Below are 23,392 nucleotides of genomic sequence, written 5' to 3'. Positions count from 1 at the left end.
CACCCATCACACAGCTGCATAACTCTATTGTTTTAACTTATTAAACACATCACCTAATGTTAGATCCAGGCCAGGCCAGAATGTACTGTACTGTATTGTTGAGTTTTCACCACACAATACTTTTTCTGACCTTTTTGAATCTCACCTCTGACAAATACCCTATATTACAAATAAAAACTACAACTAACACTAAAACTAATAAAAACTAAACTAAAACTTAGCATTTTCAAAAACTAAAAACTAAACTAGCAAACCTGCGGACTGAAATTGAAAACAATGAAATAAAAATAAAAACTAATGATGTCTGCATGTTTTTTGGATTAAAAAAAATCTTTAAAAAAAGTTAATATTCTCAGAGCAGATCCTTGAATAGAACATAAATCAAAGATAAGGCAGTAAAGCACAGAGCTTCTTGTAGTGAAGATGCAAATACAACATTATCTATTATCTCTATCAATTAAACTACATGATTTGAAGTAAGGTTAGTACATTAAAGTCTCTTGAAATTTTGCTTGAAATAGTAAAAATGCATATATGATATCAAAGTTGAGCGTCTCATTAAGCATCCACAAATATCTGACTGGAAATAAACATTCATAACCATTAGAATGCTCATTTTGCTGTTTAGACCATTTCTCAAGACTGCGTAGAAGTGGCAGATCACATTTTGACTGACATCTCCCTGGCTCCGGTTGAGCCGTCTGATTCAGAATCAGATCAAGTTCGACTTACAAAATGCTTTGCTATCCATATTACTCCTGAGTAGTTAGCATACACATGCAAAGTTAGCTAAGATGCCCCAGTTCTGAATGATGAATGAAGGAATGCAATGCAAAATGATGGCTCTGTAGCATTAGCTAGTGCCATACAATGGCCGATAATAGATGATCTGTGGCCAGCACTAAACCCCCGTGGCCGAAAATAAACAACCGCAGCTGACACTCAACACCCACGGCCGCCACTGATCACCCACGCACAGCGCTCGTGTTGGGTGTAAACTGCAGAATGGCTGCTACCATCAAATATATGATCAAATATAGGCGATATATAGTTAGCTAATCGCAAAAGGATAATTAGACACGAGATAGCTCAGACTCAAAGAGGCAGATTGAGCGGGAGCCGAGAGGTTTTCTTGCAACTCTTTATGTGGGAAAACTGATGTGGATTTTTTAGGATTGGTTTGTGGAATTAATTGCGTAATTTTCGTAATAAATATCAGAGCATAACCACGCCCAATTCAAACCCAATATCAGGAAAATTTCCAAAAATTTAAATGATAATATTTCAAATTTGGATTGAAACTAATTTCTAATACTTTTTAGATGCTTACTATTATGTACATAAGACCATAAATTACATAGTTAGAAGACTATTGTGGATTTGGGTTTCCAGTGGCTTTAACAATACAGCTATCATTAATATGGAAAATGCAATGAACAGTGCCATCATCATTGTGTTAGATTGATTTAAATGTAACTAAAAATATGATAAAATACGGATGATTTACCAAAAAACATTCGGAAGAAGAGAATGTAGATTGATTTAAGATTATGTCTACATAATGTTTTTTTAAATTTTGCGTCCCCCGCACTTCTGAAACCATGTGTTTGCTACAAGGAGAGACTGTCAAAGTGTCCCTTACTTTCCATATTGATAATTCTGTACGGAAACAAAACACAAGTCTTACTTTAGTTTTTGTTCTCTAAATAGATCAATTCAATTAATCAGTTCCTCATTTTTTTTTAACATTTTTAAAAGTGTTCTTTCAGAATTTGTTTGTGGAGATCTTCCATCTTCACTGGATGTCGTCTCACCAACATAAAGAACCTTTTTAACCAAAGATGGTAATTCCCAGTCAGCGAAAGCTGCTTGGAAGGAAATGACTAAGTCACTCGTGGTCAGTCGTGGTTACCTGTTGACAAGGTACACAGTAGCACCTGAGAGGGTGGTGGCTTTGTTGTGATCCAAAGTCTAGCCCCGACAGTGTGTCACAACATCAGCAATGTGTTTAAAGTAATTCCCACACATTTTGCGTGGCTTATGAAGCATTATTAGATGGTAATACTTGTGCAATGTTAACAACAGCAATTAGGTGTTATTGCTTAGCAGGATGTTACACCAGGCAGGATAAAGGAACACAATCACTCTGCTCGAGCATTTCTAATCATATGTTGCACAAGCAAATGCATTAGGTCCAGTAAACATTTTGTCTCTAAAAGTTCCATTTTCACTGATGTAGACAATGTAAATTCAGCTAAAAGTAGATCGACCATATTTTTAGGCGCAGACGGATCCCTTTCATTATCCTTAAACTGATGAAAGTTACATGTGTATAGTGCCTTTAAGTCTTTAAAAACATCCACATTCATTTAATTTATGATATAATATATCATATCATATTTGGTCAGGTGTTTTAGAGCACTTATGCTCCCGAGCAGAAACCCACAAGTTGAAGTGCTTTGAATAAATAGGACAGGATAAACCTAGGCTTTAGTTATTAATTAGCCACTGTGCTGAGTGGAGGTAACAGTATCCAGTGACTTACCTGAGGGCTTGAGGGAGGCATTTAGGATGAGGACCCACAATAGGAGTGTTGGCGTCATTGTCCAAGCGCAGACAGTCACTGTAACAGAGCAGATCGGTGCTCTGATCAGGCTTTATGCTACCTGCATGCTGTGTTGCTGTTCTTGCGAGGCCACACCTTCGCCTTTCTGGACCTGTCACAGCTACTTCCTCATTGACAACAAATTTACAGCACGCTCACAACCGGCCCGAACACGCCCCTGCTTCTCTCAAGGAATGCAGGAAGAATACCGTGTTGTGGTTAAAGTTTAACTTGTAGTCTCCCACATTAAGTTTTATGACGTACTTTCATGTCTTACAGATTTATAGCATTATATACATTTTCTGAAAGCAATTTTCCTACCTTTTTGCTGGATGAAATTCTAACCACTTCATCTTTTTTGGCATAAAAGCCAGAAATCAGCAGTTTGACTCATCCTGTGTTGTGGCTGACTCACAGTACTTAAGCCATATAGTAATGTCCACGTACATCACTTGTCATGCTGTCGTCACCACATTATAAAGTTTCACAACTTGCCAAATAAAGACATTAAAATTGAGCTCCATCTGCAGCGGTTTGGATGCTACTTCCCCTGCCTCTCTGTCCCTCACCCACTGAACACATGCTTAGAGTCGCAGCAGAGACAAAGTGTCAGAAGACAATAAGGCCAATGTGCATGCTCCCTCAGTGGCAGACCGGGACAATTCAGGACACAGATCAGTGTGTGGCTCAGTAGGTGGAGCATAGTGGAGTTAAAGTTACTCTGTGTGACAGTTTTGTATAAATAAAGTGTCAGGTTTGCTTTCTTATCTTTGGTATAACACAATAGTTATTCAACTTACAATCTGTTCATGCAGCTTTCTTACTCTTAACACTCAGTGTTAGGAAAAGAAGGTGACACAAATGCTATTTGTAGTTTGATGGGAATGATCAGAATAATATTTTTCCCACTGAAAGCCCTCGGAGGTCAATAGTCAAAGAAAAGAGCAGCTCATGTAGAATCTCAACATAAATACTAAGGAAAAAAATATAATTACCAAATTCCCACTGGAATAACAAACGATCTCTAGTTATATAAAAACTGCCTGGTGAGAGCCTATTGTATCAACCATGGAGTAAAGGACAGTTGGATTAGTTCTATGTCAGATAGAACCCTGCTTCATCCCTTTAAATCCTCATCATAAACTTTTGTTTATGCTGTTTTATGATGCTCATTCATAAGGACATGACCTAACTGAACAATTGTCTCTCTGTGAGTGTGGTGACCACACCGCACTCAAACCCATAGTCAGAACCTCGGATTTTCCAGCTTTGCACTCTTGGTGAAAACACAACTCTAAATGAATTCAGAGACAATGAAAATCATCCTTGATATTGGTTCGTAAAGGATAGATCTGTCTTACAACAACACTGACATGCACATATGTTAACTGAAGGAGCTATTGGCTGCTGCAATCATGGACAAAATCCACACTACATTCCAAAATTCAGCTGAAGTTGGTATGAGGCTTCAGCAGTCTGAGTTCAGTCTGAGTGTGTATCTTCCAAAGTGACAGTCGTTTTAGTTCAAAATTCAAATAGTAACAATTCCCATTGTATTTGTAATAACAAGGCTAAGAGTTGTCATGCTAGCGGCTCTGTTAGGCTGTACAGCAGTGCTTTGAGCTAAATGGCAATTAATGATAAATGGCAATGCAAACATGCTGTTGTTAGGCGGGTATAATGTTCATACTTTCCAACCTTGAGACCTCAGATATAGGGAGGAATTTGACACCAAAGAAGGGGGTCTGGGGGTCTGCCCCCCCCCCCAAGAAGAGTTTCAGAGACTTTGTTTCCTGCATTCTGGTGACTTTTAAAGAATGAAAATAACAAAATAATAAGTAGGCTGCACTGCAACAGCATTTTTATGTTAAATAAGTTTAATTTTACTTTTAATTCTCAGGAAAGTATACATAATAATTCGCCCCTCTGGTGTGAACTTGTGTGAATCTTTGGCATAAACTAATATACATCAGTTTTCATTCACTGCATTCATTTGTTGTTTTTTTTGCACCTGCCCCCTTTTGTAATAAATGGGAATTCTGAAATTTGATTGAGTATTTCTTTCTACTCTTCATTTCTCTCTCCGGTTCTCACTCACCGAGGAGGATGAGGTGGAAGCACAGGCAGAAACAGGTTGTGATAACGAATAGGAAAAAAGGTGTGAAAGGTTGTCATAAATCAGGAGAAATACGGGAGAATTGTTACCCCTGGAGGAAACCCGAAGAGGGCAATGAAAAACGGGAGGGTTGGTAAGTATGATAATGTTTACCATGTACACCATCTTAATTTAGTGTGTTAGCATGCTAACAGTTGCTACTCCACTAGAGACAAAGTGCAGCTGAGGCTGATGGGAAGTTATAAACCAAAGTATTGGACAAATAAAAAATTTGACCTGATGATGGCGCTAGAGGAAAAGTCAGGGGATCATCAAAGCCATTAGAATACATTGTCAGGGGACCATGAATGTCTGGGACCATTTTCCAGCTCAAGTTATTTCTCAGTATATGTGTGATGTTGTGTGAAAACGCAGTGCTAACAACAACTAAATATCTTTATATGGAAATGTCTGTATGGATCTGGTCAAGTGTCTTGATGATGCACTTTCTTGATGCCACTTGAGTTACTGGGTTTCTTCTTCCTGCAGCAGGATCAGATAGGTGTCAGAGCTAATTTAAGATTTTACCACCAAAAGAAACATATGTCACATAACTATGTAGATGTACAACATTATATTTTTTATTTGGTGGTGATCCTATTTGATCATGCATACTACATACTAAGTCTAATGAATCCAATGTGGGGTGCCCCAGAGCATCTCCAGTGGCAAAGAGACAACCCTTGTGTTGTGGGAATCTTGGTAATATGCCTTAAAAGACTACTCCACAGATTTCACATTGTACTCAACAATATTAATTATTGCACATTAATGTGCAATAATACATTTATTTGTGACGTTCCGGTGCTAGACCTTCATCAGGCAAAATAAATAAAAGTATTAAAATTGGTGCGGCAGAACCAGAGATATTGTCTGTTTTATTCCATGCATTCTTTTTCCTTGTCAAAACCATCAACGGTTTGTTGGGGGGTTTTGGGGTGTGTCATGGTAGTAGTGGCTAATGTAACATCAACCGCTAGCCTCAAGCAGAGATGAGGAGCAGGCTACAGAGGTCTGGTAAGCTCACTTCTTTCTCCCCCCAGATTTCTTTCATTTTCAGACTTGTAGTCTTCAGCCCCACCCAACGCTGACATCACTTGAGGACGTTTATCAGACTTCACACAGCTCCCTCTGGAGCCACAAAAGGCTTTATACAACTTTTTTAACATATGCAGTGGATCTCCCCAACACCTGCCAACACACTTTGATGTGTAAAATTGGCCGAGTTGCCCTTTGACAAGAACACACAGTGTCATTGACATATAACGTGGTATATAGAATCTATATACTATAGCTGCTGTAATTGTAACACTTGTGCCACCTGCAGGCAGTGAGGATGTAGTGTTGTCACTTGTATACCTGCCGTGTGTATGTTTGAGGTTTCCGGTAAAAGGTTTGGTGTTTTACAACAACCTCAACATTATCTTGTGAGTATAATCGGGGTGTAAACGACAAATCAAAGAGGACTGCCAGGTCGTGACTCAGCGCTAATAAAAAGGGACTCATCAGCAACTCCAGTGTTCATAAGGTAGGCCTGTCCATACAAAATTAATATGCCAAGTGTATTTGCACAGTAAACCTCAATATTACATAATGAGTCAGTGTGTATACAGGCCCACAGCTGCAATGGTTTCTGAACCAGTCTAAACTCAATCAAGGAACTCCCTGAAAAACTTTAGAACATACTGTAAGGAGACAAAATGGATGAAACCCCAGGGGAGGAAATTCAAAGATACTTACTACCCTCCTCGATTGAGATGTTGGGAAAATGGCAGTTACCAAAAAAAGAATTTAAAGGTGTAACACTGAAATACCAATTACAACATGGAGAAGTCCCATAAAATAAGTCCATACAAGTCACATCTTCCCAGGTCCAAGGTGCCAGACCCAGGTTGGTGGGTGTGTTAGGGGGAATGGATGGACAGACTGGAGGATGTGCAGTGTGTGACAGATGATGTCATTTTGGTGGCGTAGGGGACAGGGAAAGCTCTTCCAGGCCCAGGGAGAAGGACGGCACTGGAAAAAGAGAAAATCCGACCTGTCTGAGGAGGACGAGCCAACAGGGCACACAGTAGACAGTGGCAGACTTAGTGCCAATCTTGGCAGCAAAAGAAAACAGTGTTAGCATACTTCATGTAAAGAATGACCATAGTAGTGAACAATGTAGTGCTAAAAGGACCTGCAACATTAAAGTGATATATACATTAATGCATCAAGAATTATAATCCAATAATATGATATATATTATTCTGAAACAGGCCTTTCTGGTAATTAGTACTTTTACTTTTGGTACTTTAGGTATATTTTGATGCTTGTACACTTGTACTTTTACTTAAGTAAAACTATGAATGCAAGACTTTTACTTGTAACAGAGTATTTCTACACTGTGGTATTGCTACTTTAAATTTTTTTATAGAAACGATGTAGGCTTTGTGATGATAAAGCAAGTGTGTGATTGTTCTCACTCCTTTAAACAGAACTGAAAACTGCTCGTTGCTGCTCTCAGCTTCAATTTTGGCCGATCGAGCTGCTTCCTTCTGCTCAACGACAAAAAGGTTTGAACCCGCCCATTGCTGCCTGCAGCTATATACATACAGTATATATATATATATATATATATATATATATATATATATATATATATATATATATATATATATTACTTTTAAGGCACTACACAACTTGGCTCCACAGTGTGTGTTGCACAGTGAGTTGCTGATCCTATACAGGTCCATTAGGCCTCTCAGGTCATCAGAACAAGGGCTCCTGGTTTTGCTCCGCTCAAACTTCAAGACTCTTGGTGACCCAACTTTTGCTGTCCTGGCATCGTGGACTACTAACAGTCTCTCTCTGGGGGTCAGATCAACTGTGGAGTGTTTTAAATCACATCTCAATGTGGATATCACAAAAACATACCCTTCTATTGAGATACATTTTAACACGGTACTATATTATAATGAAAAGTAAATGAAAGTGATCCCAGGATCTCAGCTAATGACCCCCCCCGCTCTCATTTCAGAAGCAGATCTCATAACGGAGGGCTTATTCATCTGACAATTTGATTATGGTTTAAATCAGATTGACATTAAGTATTAATATTAATCCTGGTGACCAGCGATGACCTGGACCCACATATGAATCATCCTCAATACACGAGTTAAATCTTCTCTTGGTCACTGGTTTGCACTTTACTACATTACCACCAGAGAGCGGCCTCTTCATTTCATAACCACCCAGCTGCAGTGAACCTGAGCGACGGCCTGTAGTGGGCTCTCACACAACATCAAGTTCACCACAGTAAGTTATATGGTCTCATATGGAGTCTTAAAGTCATGTTAAAATTTATTTCATACTGGAGATAACACATTTAAAAAAAATCATTTTCTTGAAACAGTGTTAATATACTGAAATATGTGAAATCACCCCACTACTATCAGCATGTCTGTGATTAGAGAAGGTTTTTTTGCTCTCCAAACAACATGTTTCACTTTTTGTAAAAACGCAACAGTACACAACATGACTACTAGAGATGGATTTTGTGTACACTATCTGCCCACCCTCAGGGTTGACGGCGCTGCTGGACAGCCAAGCCGTGGGAGGCTTGCGTGACCGGCGCTCTGTGGAAAAATGTGACTTTATTGACCGCGCACACAGAAAGTACAACAACTCCAGGGAAACTGCAGTCTGATCAGGGATGAATCAGGCTGCAGGCCAAGATCCATATCACATCACTGCTGTGGAACAAGTTCAAATCCATTTTCAAACTTGACAGATCCTACTCTACAGGAATTCTTAACTTGGACTCACTTTATTCTAATGACATTTTCAGTCATTTGATGTTTATGAGGAGAGTTTTAAAATGTGAATATACCAACACTGAAACTGACTCAAAATGGTTGTTAGTGAACATCATTAGGCTGATGTTTTATTGCTATCAAAAGGAAAAGTACACATTATGCAATGGCCCCTTGTCGAATTTTTATTATTTGTATAATATAATGGGATTTTTATTGTAAAATCTTAGTCTGCAAAGTAACTTGTAACTATAGCAAAGTAACAGCTACAAACATTTCAATGAAATACTGCAGAGTAGAATTTAAAGTTTTACATATAAATAAAGGTCTGTTACATTCAAGCCCTTGCCAAACGAGTTCACACAATGCTGATTAAGCCTATCACCGCCAGATAAACCTCTCTGTATTTAATTTTTTAAAATCTGGTGTCTGTGGCGACATTCCTGCGCTGGCCCACCGGTAGTGATGTGTTTTACGCCAACCAGCAATCACTGATTTGCCAGAGCGGAAGCGGGGAGCAACCCAGAACCATGTAGAGAGCTCTGAGATCCGCCATCGCTGTAAAAAAAAGAGAGAATGTTTATTATTGAGCATTGTTTATCGTTTATTTTGTTTATTATGATTGTATAGTTTGTGTTAATATGCTTTGGCAACGTTGTATTGTCTGCAGTCATGCCAATAAAGCCACTTCAATTGAAATTGAACGGAGATCAGCAACTAGGAGTAAAACCCAGGAAGCGTCTAAGAAAAGTGTCTGGTGCTCCAGATAAAAAAGAAACGCGGTGATCTAAAAAAGAATGCAATGTCATCAGTCATTGCTCCACTGATGAAAGCTGCTCTGAACGGTTAAGCGGTAAATAACATGAAAAGCAGGGACTTTGTCTTACAGCCAAGGGTTTAGTGAACATCCAATTTGCTCTGCAATACAGAGCCACCAAAATAAACAGAAAAAATACAAACAAAAGGAAAATTAATGGAAGCTGAAATGTAAAGGCTATTTTGCGAGTCAAAACACACTCCTCATGATGATCTAGTGCAGAATACTACAAATGAAACTCTCTTATAACAGCATGTTTTGTTGCCTGGGGATATTGTAATCATGTTGTCAATATGTAACACCACACATGCTGCATGCAGATAGATCCATCTTTTTTGTTTTTCTTTGTTCTGTCGTGCTCGTGTACGAACCACTCCATCTCTGCAACAAATCTCCCCCTTTGGGATTAGCTTCTCAGATGTTTGAAAGCCTGTGTATTTATGACATGTCCTTGAGCCAGTCTTTTTTGGGTTGTTTTGTATCCATTCCTTGTCTCTTATGTAATAGCTGTATAATAATACAGCTGTGAGTCAGAAGAAGTGATGTTTTCTTCGTTTTTCTACTACATCTTGGCTGGAGAAATGTTGACAGCTCGAAGATGAAGGCTCAAGCTGCACTAGTTTACACACATGTTATTTATTTACACCACAAATTGCTGCCCAAACTGGAGCAGATGATGTCTGTCCTGCTGTCCTTTTTACTGCAAAACATGGTTTCATGTAGAAACTATTTTCTTTCTACCGATAATTCCTACATGAAACTGCTCACAACAAGGTCTGTGGATTATATTGAGTAGCCGGGTCATGATTTCTGGAAAGAGACATTGCTGTTGAGTTTTTTAAATGTTTTTTTTTTTTTTTGGCACTTTGAGCACCACAAGCCGAGTTCAATCCAGTTCCCTTATATTCCAAAAATGCAGACACCTCTATAGCCGATATCTCCAGAACTCGGCAACTCACACCAAAACAATCTAGATGTAGCACTACAGGTAAGAGGAAAAATATGTATTTTTGATTTTGGGGTGAACTGTCCCTTTAATGCTAAATTCTGAACCTTATGAGTATTGCAGTGTGCATGCTGCTACCCTAATGCTGTAGAAATGGAAGGACTGTTGACCTAATTTCTGCATTTCCCTCTTCATCTCTCACCCACTCTCCGACTTCCCTCTGCCTTTCCCCTCTTTGTTGTTGTTGTCACATATTTTAGAATGCATTTCATGTGAGATCAAGAGGCCCAAGTTCAGATAAGAGATTTACCTTTTGTTTTCCCCACTGATATTTGCTTTCTCACCAGCTTTCTCTATTATCTGCCTTGGAGATGACTACACAAGACCATAGTGGTTAGTTAACTCATCCATAAGACTGATTTCTCTTACCAACAGACTGGTTTGAACCAGCCTGAAGCTAAAACTAGCTGAGCTCTCAGTTCCACATCCAAGCTACCACAGTAAGCACTATTAAACCTCCCTGAGCTCATAGAATTTCCCAAAAGACCAGCTGATAGACTTCCTCTTAATCTGTCTAGTTTCATGACTATTATTCAACACTAATGCATTACATAGGGTTCTATCTTTATTGAATGTTCTTTTGCTTCATTTCATTCATAATGTCTTATTAAAAAGATACACATCGTACAACTCTTGCTCTTGAGCAGTTAGTTTTGTTTTGCTTGCCAGAAACTGGAATCGTCAGGCAGGAAGAGTCTCTTGAAGCTACTCCTAACAGTATCGCTGTCTAATAAATATCTAATAACGATAAATAAGAAGTGCTTTATTTTGCACAAGTGATGTTTTCCTCTCTGTCTCAGCAGCAGTCTAATTGTGAGGCTGAAAGGGTCTCAGTCTGTCTGTCACTCCTCTTAAAAAGGGATGAGTCATTTTCATGGTTCCCTTGTGTCTGCTTTGGGTTGAGAAATGTGGCGGCAAGGGCAAAGACAACTACTTTCATATCATTTGGACAGTTATTTGAAGTCACACTTTTTTAACCTCTACTACTTTTCAGAATAATGCAAACGACAGCAGGGAAGCCCAAGGATCAAAAAGGCAGTTTCTGAAAAAAACAAAAAACTAACACAGTTTGGTATTTACATTTTAATTAGCTTTTAAGCTAAAAAGTCAATAGTATCAGAAATAGTTCAACATTTTGGAAAATATGCTTGTTCTCTTTTCTTGCCAAGAATTGGATGAGAAGCTCTGTCCACTCAAGCTACAGCCAGCAGCTGATTAGCTTAGCTTTCCAACTGGAAACATGAGCAAACAGCTAGCCTAGCTCTGTCCAAAGGTAACAGAATCCGCCTACCAGCACCTCTAAAGCTCACTAATTAACATGATATATCTAGTTTGTTAAATCCTTCCAAAAAAAGAGCCAGGCTGGCTGTGTCCCCCTGTTTCCAGTCAATCAATCTTCTTATTCAACTCGGCAAGAAAGTGAATAAGCATATTTTCCGAAATGTCAAACTGTTCCTTTACATATATTCTGACACCAATGTGTGTAAAATGTAGAGACTACCTCTGCTTGAACTTGATATTTTATGCACTTCCAGTCCCTAAATTTCTGTTAGCGCTTCATTAAGGGTTTAACTAAAAAGTAATACAAACCCCAGACTAGACACGCGGGTACATTCAGCGTGACACTTCCTATCAAAGGGTGTAGCTATTCGCTCAGATTTATTAAGACTTCTGCCACAGATGACTTGTTCATCAATTCAGACTTGCGTGTTCCTCCCTCCGCTCTCAGATTTGACCTTGCCCTCCCGCCACGATAAACAATGGGCCTGCTGTCGACCGGCTCCACCACTTTCCTTCTGGCGCTGGACCAAACCCCATCAATTCATATGGTTCTCTCTTGTACTGTTAACTTAGTGTGGGGTCAACACATTTGACCATCTCACATCCGTCCATTTATGGTGTGATAGACTAGTACAAAACTGTGGTTGTAGTGGAGGCTCCCAGTGTCTGTGTGAATCAGCAGACTGAAACACAGATTGGCTGAAGAAATTATGCATAAAAATAGGAGTGACGGGTTCAAATGTGGGTTATGTGGGATGTTCTTATAAGGGATATGAACTGAGAGATTATTTAGTATTTCACAAAAAAAGGGGGTGTAAAAAAATCAAGTGACCACCTACACAACTGATTTAGGAATATCAAATACAAAATAATTATACTGTCACCTTTTCCAGTTCACTCAGCGGAGCGTGAGACTCACCCAGGCTCCATAGAGGTTGTTTCTACCTCCAGTGAAACAGGATGTCACAGTCCTCAAACACACTGAGTCACTGCTTATTTGCTGGTGCAGTGTTATGGTGACCCAGTCAAACCCTAGCGGTATCCATCTCCACCCATTGAATCTCTTGTTGCCCTCCACTGTATTGCCATGGAGACAGTAAAGTATCTGAGCTCCTGCTAAGCTGTCAGCAGCAGTGCACCCAGGGGTGAAGAGCACTTTACTGTGCACCCCTGCCGTGCAGGCTCAGCTAATGATAAACAGAAACTGTAACAGTGTATGTGAGCATGTGTATTTTATAAGTGTTTTGGTCTCCATGCTGCTCTGAGCTTTGAACTGTGTTGAGATGAGGGTATTCCTGTAGTGTAAGCAGTACTTGATCCTTAACCAACAAGACCCCATAACCAAGATTGGTATCATGTGTTTGTATCTATATCACTAAATGAAAGCACACACTGCACTTAGTTCTGTTTTGCATGTTGCAGGGAATTACTTCAGACCATGAGAACTTAAACAAGACATAGAGTTTACCGCCATGCTCTGTAAAGATGTACTTTGGCAAGCGGCACTTTAATCTAAATGCTAACATCCGCATGCTAAAATGCTCACAGTGACAATGCTAATATGCTGATATTAAGCAAGTAATATTTACCAGGTTCACGATCTTAGTTGAGCCAGTTAGCATGCCAACATTTGCTAATTAGCACTAAACACACAGTACATCATTGGTTTTGTTATTTGAATTTATCCTCTAGGGACATTGCATATCTGTAGCAAATTTTATGGTAATCCATCCAGTGGATTCATCCTGTGGGGAACATGAATGTCGGTACAAAATGTTGTGTCAGTTAAAAGCGTAGATGTCAAGCTATTTCACTGAATAAGTGAAAACTTTGACCTGCTGGTCTCGCTAGTGGAAAAGTCAGACGATCGCCAAAGTCACTGGGATTCATCTTCTGGGAAACACGAATTTCTATCCAATGATTGTTGAGATATTTCAGTCTGGACCATAGGGATGGACAAACTGACATTGCCATCCATAAAAAATGTTCCCACAGTCATTATTTGAGTGTTATGTTGATGTCATGAAGACATCTATGTCTGTATATGGGAACAGTGCTTATATAAAATAAAATGTGTGCAAGACAACAAAAAGCAGCTATGGGTGCATTAAGCATAGCATCAGAGTTTTAACTATCCATCAACCTGGAGCTGTGAGGAGGCCACAATGGTCCCTACCCATGGAATGTCCCCATGACCCCCCATCCTTCAGCAACTACCCATTAGACCAGTGACCTTAATATGATCCACCTGATCCAGTGGAGCCCGGACGTGCAGGCACAGTTCAGGATCCTGACTGGGGAGCATCGTGTGGATAGATGTACAGTAGATTTGGCCTTGGGCCCCTGTGGTGCAGCCAGCCGTGAAGCAAGCGATGGTAGCCGGATTGAGCCGGTTCAGTGTAATGGTGCTTTGCTTTGGTGGGCTCAGCGCTCAGTCACTTAATCTTCATACACAGACCGGTCGGGGGGGTGGGAAATCAAGTGAGAGAGGGAGGAGCGGAGGAAAGAGGAAACATGAACAGCGCTTTTCCATGTTATCGCTGAGTTTCTTGTGGCTCTGCTGCCGCTAACCCCTGCAGGTTGTGAAACATGTACCACTCCACCCCACCTCATTAAAACGAAAACCTGGTGATTCCTCTGAAGCCTTTGGGCAGCTTTCAAAACAATTAACTTGAGATGGTGCTCATTTTAAGTTCTATGTAAGAAATGAGCAAGACATAAAAACAAAAGGAGAGGGTTGAATACTTTATGAGGCAGCTATATGAGTCATGCATTCATTTAAATTAAGTGCATTTTTTAAGTTTGTCTGATGATTACATTGTAAGAAAGTCTAAACCATGCTGGATTTATAGTCTGCTTGCAATGTGTCATGATGTACTTCATGTAAAATTGTACCCATTTTCTGGGAAATCTGACTGATTAGCATTTTGCAACTATTATTTCTAATTCTTATTTACCATAATTGGCCCGGATTGTATTGCCTCAACTGGACCCCCTGCTTGAACTATGACCTTGCAACTACAACAAATTTAGTGACTCACAGTTTACCTGTGTTCCCATCTGGCAATAAGACATGACACCTACAGTGCCAGTTAAATTCGCACTTAAACACTAGTCCCGGAGAGACCCACTCTCCCCAAATGTCCTTCCCTTCCTGTTCCTCTTACATAAGCGGCCGCTTGCTAAACAGAGTGGGTGTTTGCTGCCAGTGACAGATTCCAGTAAGGTCCTGCAGTCAGATATAAACATAGGCTTTCTTATGTGGCTACAATAAATGTTTCTGCTGCCCCCGTCCACAGCTCTGCTACCCTGCTGGACATGAGTCATTTAATTCAGAATGCTGTAACAGCTGTTTTTTTCCATTGTTGTACTTACCTGGAATATTTATCTTTTCTTGATTTCCTTCTCATGAATTATATCAATATTTATATCTTAATAGTTTTACGTATTTTCTTTTGGAATACAGAATCATATGACTGTGAACTCAAAGGTCAAAGTCTCACAAAAACTGTGAACCATTTTCTGATAAAGCTGTCTCTGCTTACCTCATGTTTGGAACATTGAAGTCATCTCGGATATCTGGGACTTGTGCAGATTGCACAAGAAGAACAACAAACAGCAATTGAGACATTTCCAAAACACTGCATGTCCATTTTAAAGAAAAGCAAACACCCCATAACCTGAGATCTGTCACTCAATATCTCTGAATTACAGAGGATTTAGCATGTACAATTGTTGCCATTTTGTCTTCATACGTCACCTACTGTTTCAACAAGCGTCACTGTTTGTTCAAAGGTTTCCCTATCAGGTCATTTTGCAAGTGTCACACATGATAAAAATAAGTAGTAGTAGTAGTAGTAGTAGTAGTAGTAGTAGTAAAAGTGAGAGATTCAGTTTACAATAGAATGAAAAGAAAACATGTAAAAGTCACAGGAGATTTTTGGCTATGCTTGAAAACTAAACAGGCACTCCATCGATCTTTATATAGGTCCAAAAAAAGGTCCCAGGAGGAAGTAAAAACCACATTTTATTTTCCTAAGCATAGACTCATAGGATGCTATCTCTACCATTGCATGAAACCCAATCTTTCAAACCTGGAGCTTTTTAGAAATTTTCCAGTGCCTTCAAAATAATTCTGGAGGCTGTAATCATACCCACAATAATAACTGAAAATGCACATTTTGATATATTTGTTATTAGAGCTCTGTCCCCCAACAGGAGTCAAAGGGATTGCTTAACCAAACCAACAACACAGGACTTCCATCAATCATTGAGCCAATGCTCAGTGATCGATGTTGGGCTCCATATCAAACAGCGTAGGCTGTGAAAGTATTAATGTCTGGCTACCTGCTGCGATATGTAACCTCCCTGTGGTGTCCCAAACTGCAGGGTCACAACACATGAAATCAGTTTGGAGTATTTCAAAATCCATTCTTCGTACAGTACACCCATAAACTAAGACGAGGAGGAGGAAAACTCAGCAAAATTGGTCCAGATAGACATTGACCGTGTTATTTAATCAAGAGGACTCCTCAAACTTGGTGCATGTCTCAACATGCTGCATCCTTTTCCATGAGCCCTCTTATCTGTGACCTGGACTCTATTTTAGGGACATTTGGGAGTGCGGTTATGTAAATGTTAAACATCTGTGGACGGAATCTTATCTTTAAAGGGATACATGAAGGAGTAAACTGTCTCCGGGGAAGAATTCTCAGGAGACAGTAAAGTTCCCTAGAACAGAGTTCCTCAGAGTTCCCCAGAACTTTGACCCTGGTTAAATTTAGTATCCCTTTTGTTATGATAAAGCATGAATGCATGGTGTGGACAGGAGAATAGAGTCAGCAGCTCAAGGCTCCTGTTTCCGTCTACCCACTGAAATCTCATTGTGCATTGCTTGTCTCTTGTGGCTCGGGGACAACTTTGGGGTCATAAATATGTCATTTCCTCCAGCTGACACATTTTTGTGGGTTTTTTTGGTGGAAGTACAGTGACATTCTCTGTATCAAGCCATAACTGCAATGCCATCTCAAGACAGACAGGTATCCTGCGGCGAAGCATTGTTTCACTTCAGACTCAGCGAGGATCTTTGGTTTATTGTTCGACTCAGCACACAAAGTCAATGCCACATGCTGAGCATACTGTGCATAAACTTCATTCTGCAGACCTCTGGCGGAAAATACACTTCCTTAGCCACTTATGGCCATTGCTCTTGACTGTCTTTTTCCATATAAGGGACTAGGCTGTGGTCACTTTTGTAGAGGGGGCAGTTTTTTTGGCAAGCATGAGAGCATTACAAGAGCGTGAGATTAACACTTGCAGTTGTTTATGAGGAGAGCTGCTTCTCAAGGGGGAACGCCTTGCAGCCTTATCAACACAGATCAGCCAGGCAGCATGGGCCACGGGTCAACTCCAGTTGTAAACAAAACTCACTAACCCTCCCATCTGAAGGCCTAAATGTAAGCCAAATATTTTTAGCACTGCTAACTGGAAGAGGGGAGATATAATCTCCTGTAGCAATTTTGAGAGCAGTCAAAACACATTTTTAGTAACCTAAAAACCAGAGTTAATTAAAAAATAACACTTATAACACTTAGATAAAGAGTTACAGTTTGTTTCTAGTCGTAACACAGTACTGTTTGTGCATAAAAAAAAACAAGATTATAATATTAGTATAATTGGACTAAAGACTAAATTTACATCAGAGCTCCAGCCAGTGATGAATGTCCCAACAGGAAAAGAACAGTCATTCAGTAAACACATCTCAGACTAACAACTTTATTTAGCTTGTTCTTGGTTTATAAACTGGGTCCGTGCCTTGTTAACCGACCAGAATAACAAACCAAAAGACACAAATGACTCAGATGAGCCAAGACATCACGTCTCGATGGTCACATCTGTGTCCTACACATGTGACATCCCTGGAAATAACAACATATCATACATTATACATGTATACCACGCATCATCATACAATATATATTAATGTTGCATGTTTTCTTTATTTTGATTGATTTGGTTGCACTTTAGCTATAGTTACTAGTTACTTTGCAGATAAAGATTTAACATACAAAATGCATGATGAGTTTATTATAAAGATGCATGATTGAACCACCCAACAGTAAATAGAGTAGGCCTACTTGAATTTAGGCCACCTTGGCCAACTGCAGCAATAAAACGTTGCTTATACACATGGATGCATCAGTAATAAAAATCCAATAACATAATATATAATAATTTATATAGTAAGCTTACAGGGGGACATTCTTCTCCATAACAGTAGCCTACGTTTTTTGATAATTTAAGTACATTATAATACTTCTGTACTTTTATGGTATTTAAGTACATTTTTAATGCAGGTCATTAAAAAAATGCTATGCATTTTCTAGTATTGAAATTCATTGATTAGGGAGACCTTTGGCAATTATAAATAAAATAAAAATAAAATTGATATCACAGCACTCTACAATATCTCAGTGGGATATTTGTTTACTTCAAATACCCATCAGAGAGATTAAGCGATATTTTGCACAGTGGTTTCATGCGTATTTGGAGAGCTGCAGCGAATGTGATGCGCTCCGGGGGGAGGCGTCTCTGTCCGCCTCACGGCTGCTTATGTCACCGCTGGAAGTGAAACCTCCCACCGCAGCTCCATAAATACTCGCAGGCTCAGCTCTTCTGTACTCACTCACTCACTCGGTCAGTCAGTCAGGAGCCGCTCCGGCAAAACAGTACGCATCTAACTACTCATCCTCACCGAGTTGGAGGGCCACACAGAGAAACACAAGACGTCCAACGGAGAAACAAAGAGCCAAGATGTCTACCTACGTGTCCTCTGAATGCCGCCGCGTCAGCCCCTCTGTTCACGGCAACAAGTTTGACACGGCGCACCGTAAGAAGGCCGTGGCCAATATTTTCGAGAACGTCAACCAGGACTCTCTGATGAGACTCTTCCAGAAAACGGGCGACATGAAGGCGGAGGAGAGAGTGAGGAGCATCTTCTCCTACACCCAGGACCCGGAGGAGACGGCCCGGGCTCTGATGGCTCTGAAGCAGCGAAAGAAGGACAAGTTCCTCCAGATCGCGGGCATGGTCCGGCAGCTGCTCAAAATGCGTTGACTGTGTTTGCGTTGACCAGTCGTTTACCGCCTGTGTCCCTCTGTCGGCTCATGTCTGAGCCGAATGTGAAAACAATCCCATCATGACTGGGTTACCGCCGCAGGTGCGGCTCGCCTGTCGCCCGGAACGGAGCGTCAGGTGCGGAGGAGAATGTGCAGCCGGCCGCATGGAGGGCAACATGCAGCAGCTGTCGCCTCATGGACGGAGGTGACAGCAGAGAGATCCGCCTGGAGCGGATGGAGCAAGATGAACTGACTGGGAATATGAAGGGCAAACACGTCTTACTTGAGACTTGAATTCATTATTGCATTCCTGTGGATGCCTGACTGTGAAGCAGCACCTTGTACTGGCGCACATCACTGTGTTGATGGTGGTGTACAGCTGCAATATGAGACTTTATAGTGCAGAAAAACCTGCCTACATGAACGCCTGTCCTGACATGCCTTTTCTCTCAGCTTCATTAGTGGCCACTAATGTGTTATTGTCACAAAATGTTATGGCACAGTGATTTGCATTTATGATGTGTTCCTTTGTTTGTCATTTTTAATAAATTATTTCATTGGATACAAAAGCTGAACCCTTGTCTGTCCTTATTACACCACATTTACATGGTGTTAATGTGTGTGGCATTAATGCCATTAGGCCTATTCGTCATCACATCAGGTCATATGAGGTTAATATAACCCTGTTTAGTTATGGCAGATTCATCTATGTATATATAATATAAATATTGAGGCTTAAATCTGGTTCTATTATGTTGAATTAAAGTAGCCTACATGAGATATTATAAAAGGACTTTGAGCGGCATTACAGTAGTGCTGACCTTTATCACTCAAGGATTAGTGAGGAGTCAAACCAAGAGGATGGACTACAAAAAACCCCCAAAAGAATCCCATGTTCAGGCATTTTAAGGAAAGAAAGGACACAGCAGTGTTAGCATATAAAAGTGAAAAAAATCTTCTAATTCTGGCACAAAATAGGACTTGCTTTCTACAAAAATGATAAGTCTGGATCCAAGAATTAAATCCAATTAAATTACTTACACATATTAGCCATCAGCTATCCAACAGCTGTGACCTTGGGGAAATGGGGAAACCTCTCCGGTTAAACAATCCAAATCACCATAGAAACAGGAAAATGATGTGTTGGTCTTGTCCTGTGACATTAGGTGGAGATGAACGCATGACACAGCTCATCTGTGGAGTGTTGAGTCATGTAATTTACGTTTATTTCACTTATAATAGGCACATGGTGAGTAAATTTCCTGTATTGTTCTTCATTCTGACGCAGCAGAGGGCATTTGAAGGGAATAGAGTTACTAACTAGAGGATGGAGTTAACCTTCACTGGGTTTCTCCTCACAGTGCTGTATGCCTCACCAGACCAGCGTGAACCAGTTTAGCTTAGGCAGGGAGGGTGGAGGAGGGGTGGGGGGGTGGACGGCTTTCTCCGCGCAGCATGTTTGTAATCATCCCTGCTCTCTAGATAAGAGCCTGTCTAAGTAGCATTACAGGGTTTAGATGGGTGGAGGCTTTGCTTCCTCACCCTCTGATTCTTCACGTTTGAGAAAAGCATAAATGACCCGTCCATCACTGCAACCATCTACTACATTTATACATGATTTCAAAACCTTTTAGTATATTACAGTATTTCATCAGCGGTTGGGTGTGTGCGTAGGCTTAGCTGCAGACACCCAGATCGCTTGAGTGGATGCCTGCTAATCTGCTTGCTGTGATATCACCTCTACCGGCTCAAACCAGTTCCCTGGGTTGTTGCGCATGATGACATCTGCCTGTAGGCGCTCCTCGCATGTGCTGCGAGAAGTGGGAAGCTTGAGTATCAGTCACCCTAAGGTGCGGAACTCTCAGGTGAATAACCACCTGTAAAAGGAGTGTTTGTGTGCTGACGCCAGAAAAAAATTACTCCACGCCACAGACAGCCAGATGCTCACACTCTAATCTAACTTTAATCTTTAAACTGTGATGCCTAGACAACTTTTAAAGATGGAGTAGAAAGGGCATCTCTGTACAGGATAACTAAAATGTAAAAGGGAAAAAGTATAGAGTAATCAAAGTAATAATTTACACAAAATGGTCCAATGGTCAGGTGTGTGTATTTTCTTCATATACAGCTGTTTAAATCAATACAAATGAGGTGTACTTTGAAGGTGTTTGACAGATTTTATGATGCTGAGTGAAATTCACCTGTAAAATGTGTTACTGGCAGGGATTTAGTGGGCAATAAACTTTAAAGCAGCTATAAATCAATAGTTTTATTGTAACAATGTATCAAATGACAATATGAAAGGGGTCGCTCGTTGTGATCAACCTGAATCTGCAGCTCCTCTCTGCTTTACGGAGCTTTGTAGCGAGTTTCAGCTCATTGTTTAGCCGCCCACAACGTTACTGTTTTAGTTGACTCTCACCGCTCTCTGAGTGTTATTTTCGGCCGCAACAGGCAGCTGTTGTCTGCAAAAAAGCTCTAAAAACCTACTGTACACTACCTGCTCTGCACCAAATGTCAGATAGCCACAGTCAGCAACTAACTGACGGTAAGCTAGGTTAGCTTAGAGTTTAGGAGTCTTGTTGTCACCGTAAGGTTGCTATAAGTACATAACCCAGTCAAACCACAACTTGTCCTATTTTATTTTCAAACAAAGAAGATATAACGTGTTAATTAGTGAGGTTTAGAGGTGCTGGTAGGCAGATTTAGTTACTTTTGGACAGAGCCAGGCTAGCTGTTTCACCATGTTTCCAGTCTTTGTGCTAAGCTAAGATAGCCGGCTGCTGGTGGTAGATTAATATTTAGCATACAGACACGAGAGTGGCATCAATCTTCCATAACTCTCAGCAAGAAAGCAAAAAAGCATATTTCCCAATATGTCGAACTATTCCTTTAAAGGAATTATGTATGAACATAGATTTTTTGAAGGGAAAACAAGCATTCAATACTATTAATACTTTTTGAGAATATGCATTTTTTTTTATTTAATAATATTCTTCCCCCACCTTTCAATGCACTACTTTATCACAGTTTGTTAATCATGCTGTCTATTTTTGCTCTTTTATCTCTCAGCTGTCCCATTTGTTTGGCTCGTGTATCTCACACCAGGAAGCTTTTTTTTTTATTGGCCCCTGTTTCCTTTTTAGGGCTATCCAATTGTTAAGGGAAAAAAAAGCTAAATATTCAAGGCAATTGTCTTGGCTGCCTTTGCTGTGTTGGCAGCGGTGTGCAGCATTGGACCTGAGCCTGTCCTCTCCCACCCTCTTCCTGCCTTTCATCAGCCTTAGAAACTGTGAATGCTTTGATGTCAACAGACACTGTGGCAGACAGCCTTCGAGCCTGGAGGACAGTAACCACAGAGAGAGGAAGATACAGGGTGGAGATGTGTGCATGTGGAGCAGGGCAGAGGTACAATAAAATGACATTAATGAGAATAAAAGAGAAGAGAGAGGTGTGTGAAACAGAATCATAATGGTGCCTAAAAAAACACTGAGACAAAAACATGAATTTGTTTGACATGAAAATAAATTAAATAAGTCAGATTGAAAAATATTGACATATATAATGCATACAAATCAAATGCATATATTTTTTGTACCTTTGTTGGGATATTTTCTATAGGAATATAGGACCACATGGCTACAAAAGGATCTATGTCGTCCTTTTGCCTCAACAAAGAGAAACGGTTACAGGGGGGGTTTAGCTATATAAAGACAAAGAAGGAGGCAAAATGGAGAGGCGTTAGATTAGTGATTACAGCGCAGGGAGTGGCAGTCAACTCGATTCCAGTGTGGACCGGTTCAAACCAAGGTCTGTGATGAGGAACTAAGCATGAGCTGTACACAGGCTTAGGATTAGTCAACATTTGCTGGAAGATCCTGCCATAAAATCAACAGCCCCCGAGATAAGTCAGCCAAAGTTTGATGAAAAAGTGTGGGGGTGACACTTGGCTGGTCTCACATTAACAAATGCCTCCTTTTGATTCTACATTTAGCTTGTTTTATAGTAAGTCAAGCCAAGCTGCTGGATCTTTCCTGAAAAAGGCATCAGAGAGCGATCCAGAACTGGAGAGCTGGTGTCTAAAATGATTATTTATCAGACATAGCAAAAAAGACTTTTGTTGAAACAAGTGGGGGAGGTTACCAGCAGCCACCTACCGCTATAGCTGCTCAAATTTAATTAGAAATATGCTCACACGTTATTTTGGATTGTTTAATGGTGATGCTTGACTTGCTATGCACTGGAAAGTTATCACAGTCATTTTATACTAGTGGCGACGACAGCGAAAGCAAAGTCCTCAAGCCAAGCAGCTGCCTCCTGATCTGCTAGGGTCACTTATCCTCTTTTTAGTCTTTGGAGAAGGCAATCTTCAATGAACGTGAGGTAAACTGTAGAAATATGGTGTTCACGTTTCAAAGAAATGAACCAGGAATGCGCTTGCACATATTTAAGTTGCCAGCGAAGTGCATTGCCCGATGAAGTTGCATTCTGTTCCGGCAAAAGTTGAGCCAGGTTCAGCTTTTTTTCCTGCACAACCCTGCGTTTTTTTGTGGGTTTTTTTGTCAGAGTCCTCTACGTTGGCATCCCCACTGCATCAACAGAGTCGCCTGATTTAA

General features: G+C 40.3%; 2 protein-coding genes across 4 annotated transcripts in view; one reads left to right on the top strand and one right to left on the bottom strand.

The window, feature by feature from the left end:
• Positions 1-19,836, bottom strand: part of adam28 (ADAM metallopeptidase domain 28) — a 36,609-nt gene extending 16,773 nt beyond the window's left edge. Inside the window, exons 1-2 of one of the 3 annotated variants that reach the window (XM_044198088.1) lie at positions 19,818-19,836; positions 2,546-2,623 (exon numbers count right to left, since the gene is read on the bottom strand). In XM_044198088.1, the coding sequence (XP_044054023.1) occupies positions 2,546-2,623; positions 19,818-19,830 (91 nt within the window). In that variant the 5' untranslated portion in view covers positions 19,831-19,836. Of the gene's footprint in view, positions 1-2,545; positions 2,714-2,926; positions 3,114-19,817 lie in introns of those variants that run through there. The other 2 variants (XM_044198090.1, XM_044198089.1) reach the window with 2 other exon arrangements.
• tcima (transcriptional and immune response regulator a) lies at positions 17,898-19,351 on the top strand. The gene has a single exon (XM_044198095.1). The coding sequence runs from the start codon at positions 18,472-18,474 to the stop codon at positions 18,772-18,774; it is 303 nt and encodes a 100-aa protein (XP_044054030.1). The 5' UTR covers positions 17,898-18,471; the 3' UTR covers positions 18,775-19,351.
• Positions 19,837-23,392: the final 3,556 nt, after the last annotated feature.

Source organism: Siniperca chuatsi, linkage group LG5 (assembly GCF_020085105.1).
Source record: "Siniperca chuatsi isolate FFG_IHB_CAS linkage group LG5, ASM2008510v1, whole genome shotgun sequence".
NCBI classification, from domain to species: Eukaryota; Metazoa; Chordata; class Actinopteri; order Centrarchiformes; family Sinipercidae; genus Siniperca; species Siniperca chuatsi.
Note: the sequence above shows the minus strand (reverse complement) of the source record. Positions and strands in the feature narration are given on the sequence as shown.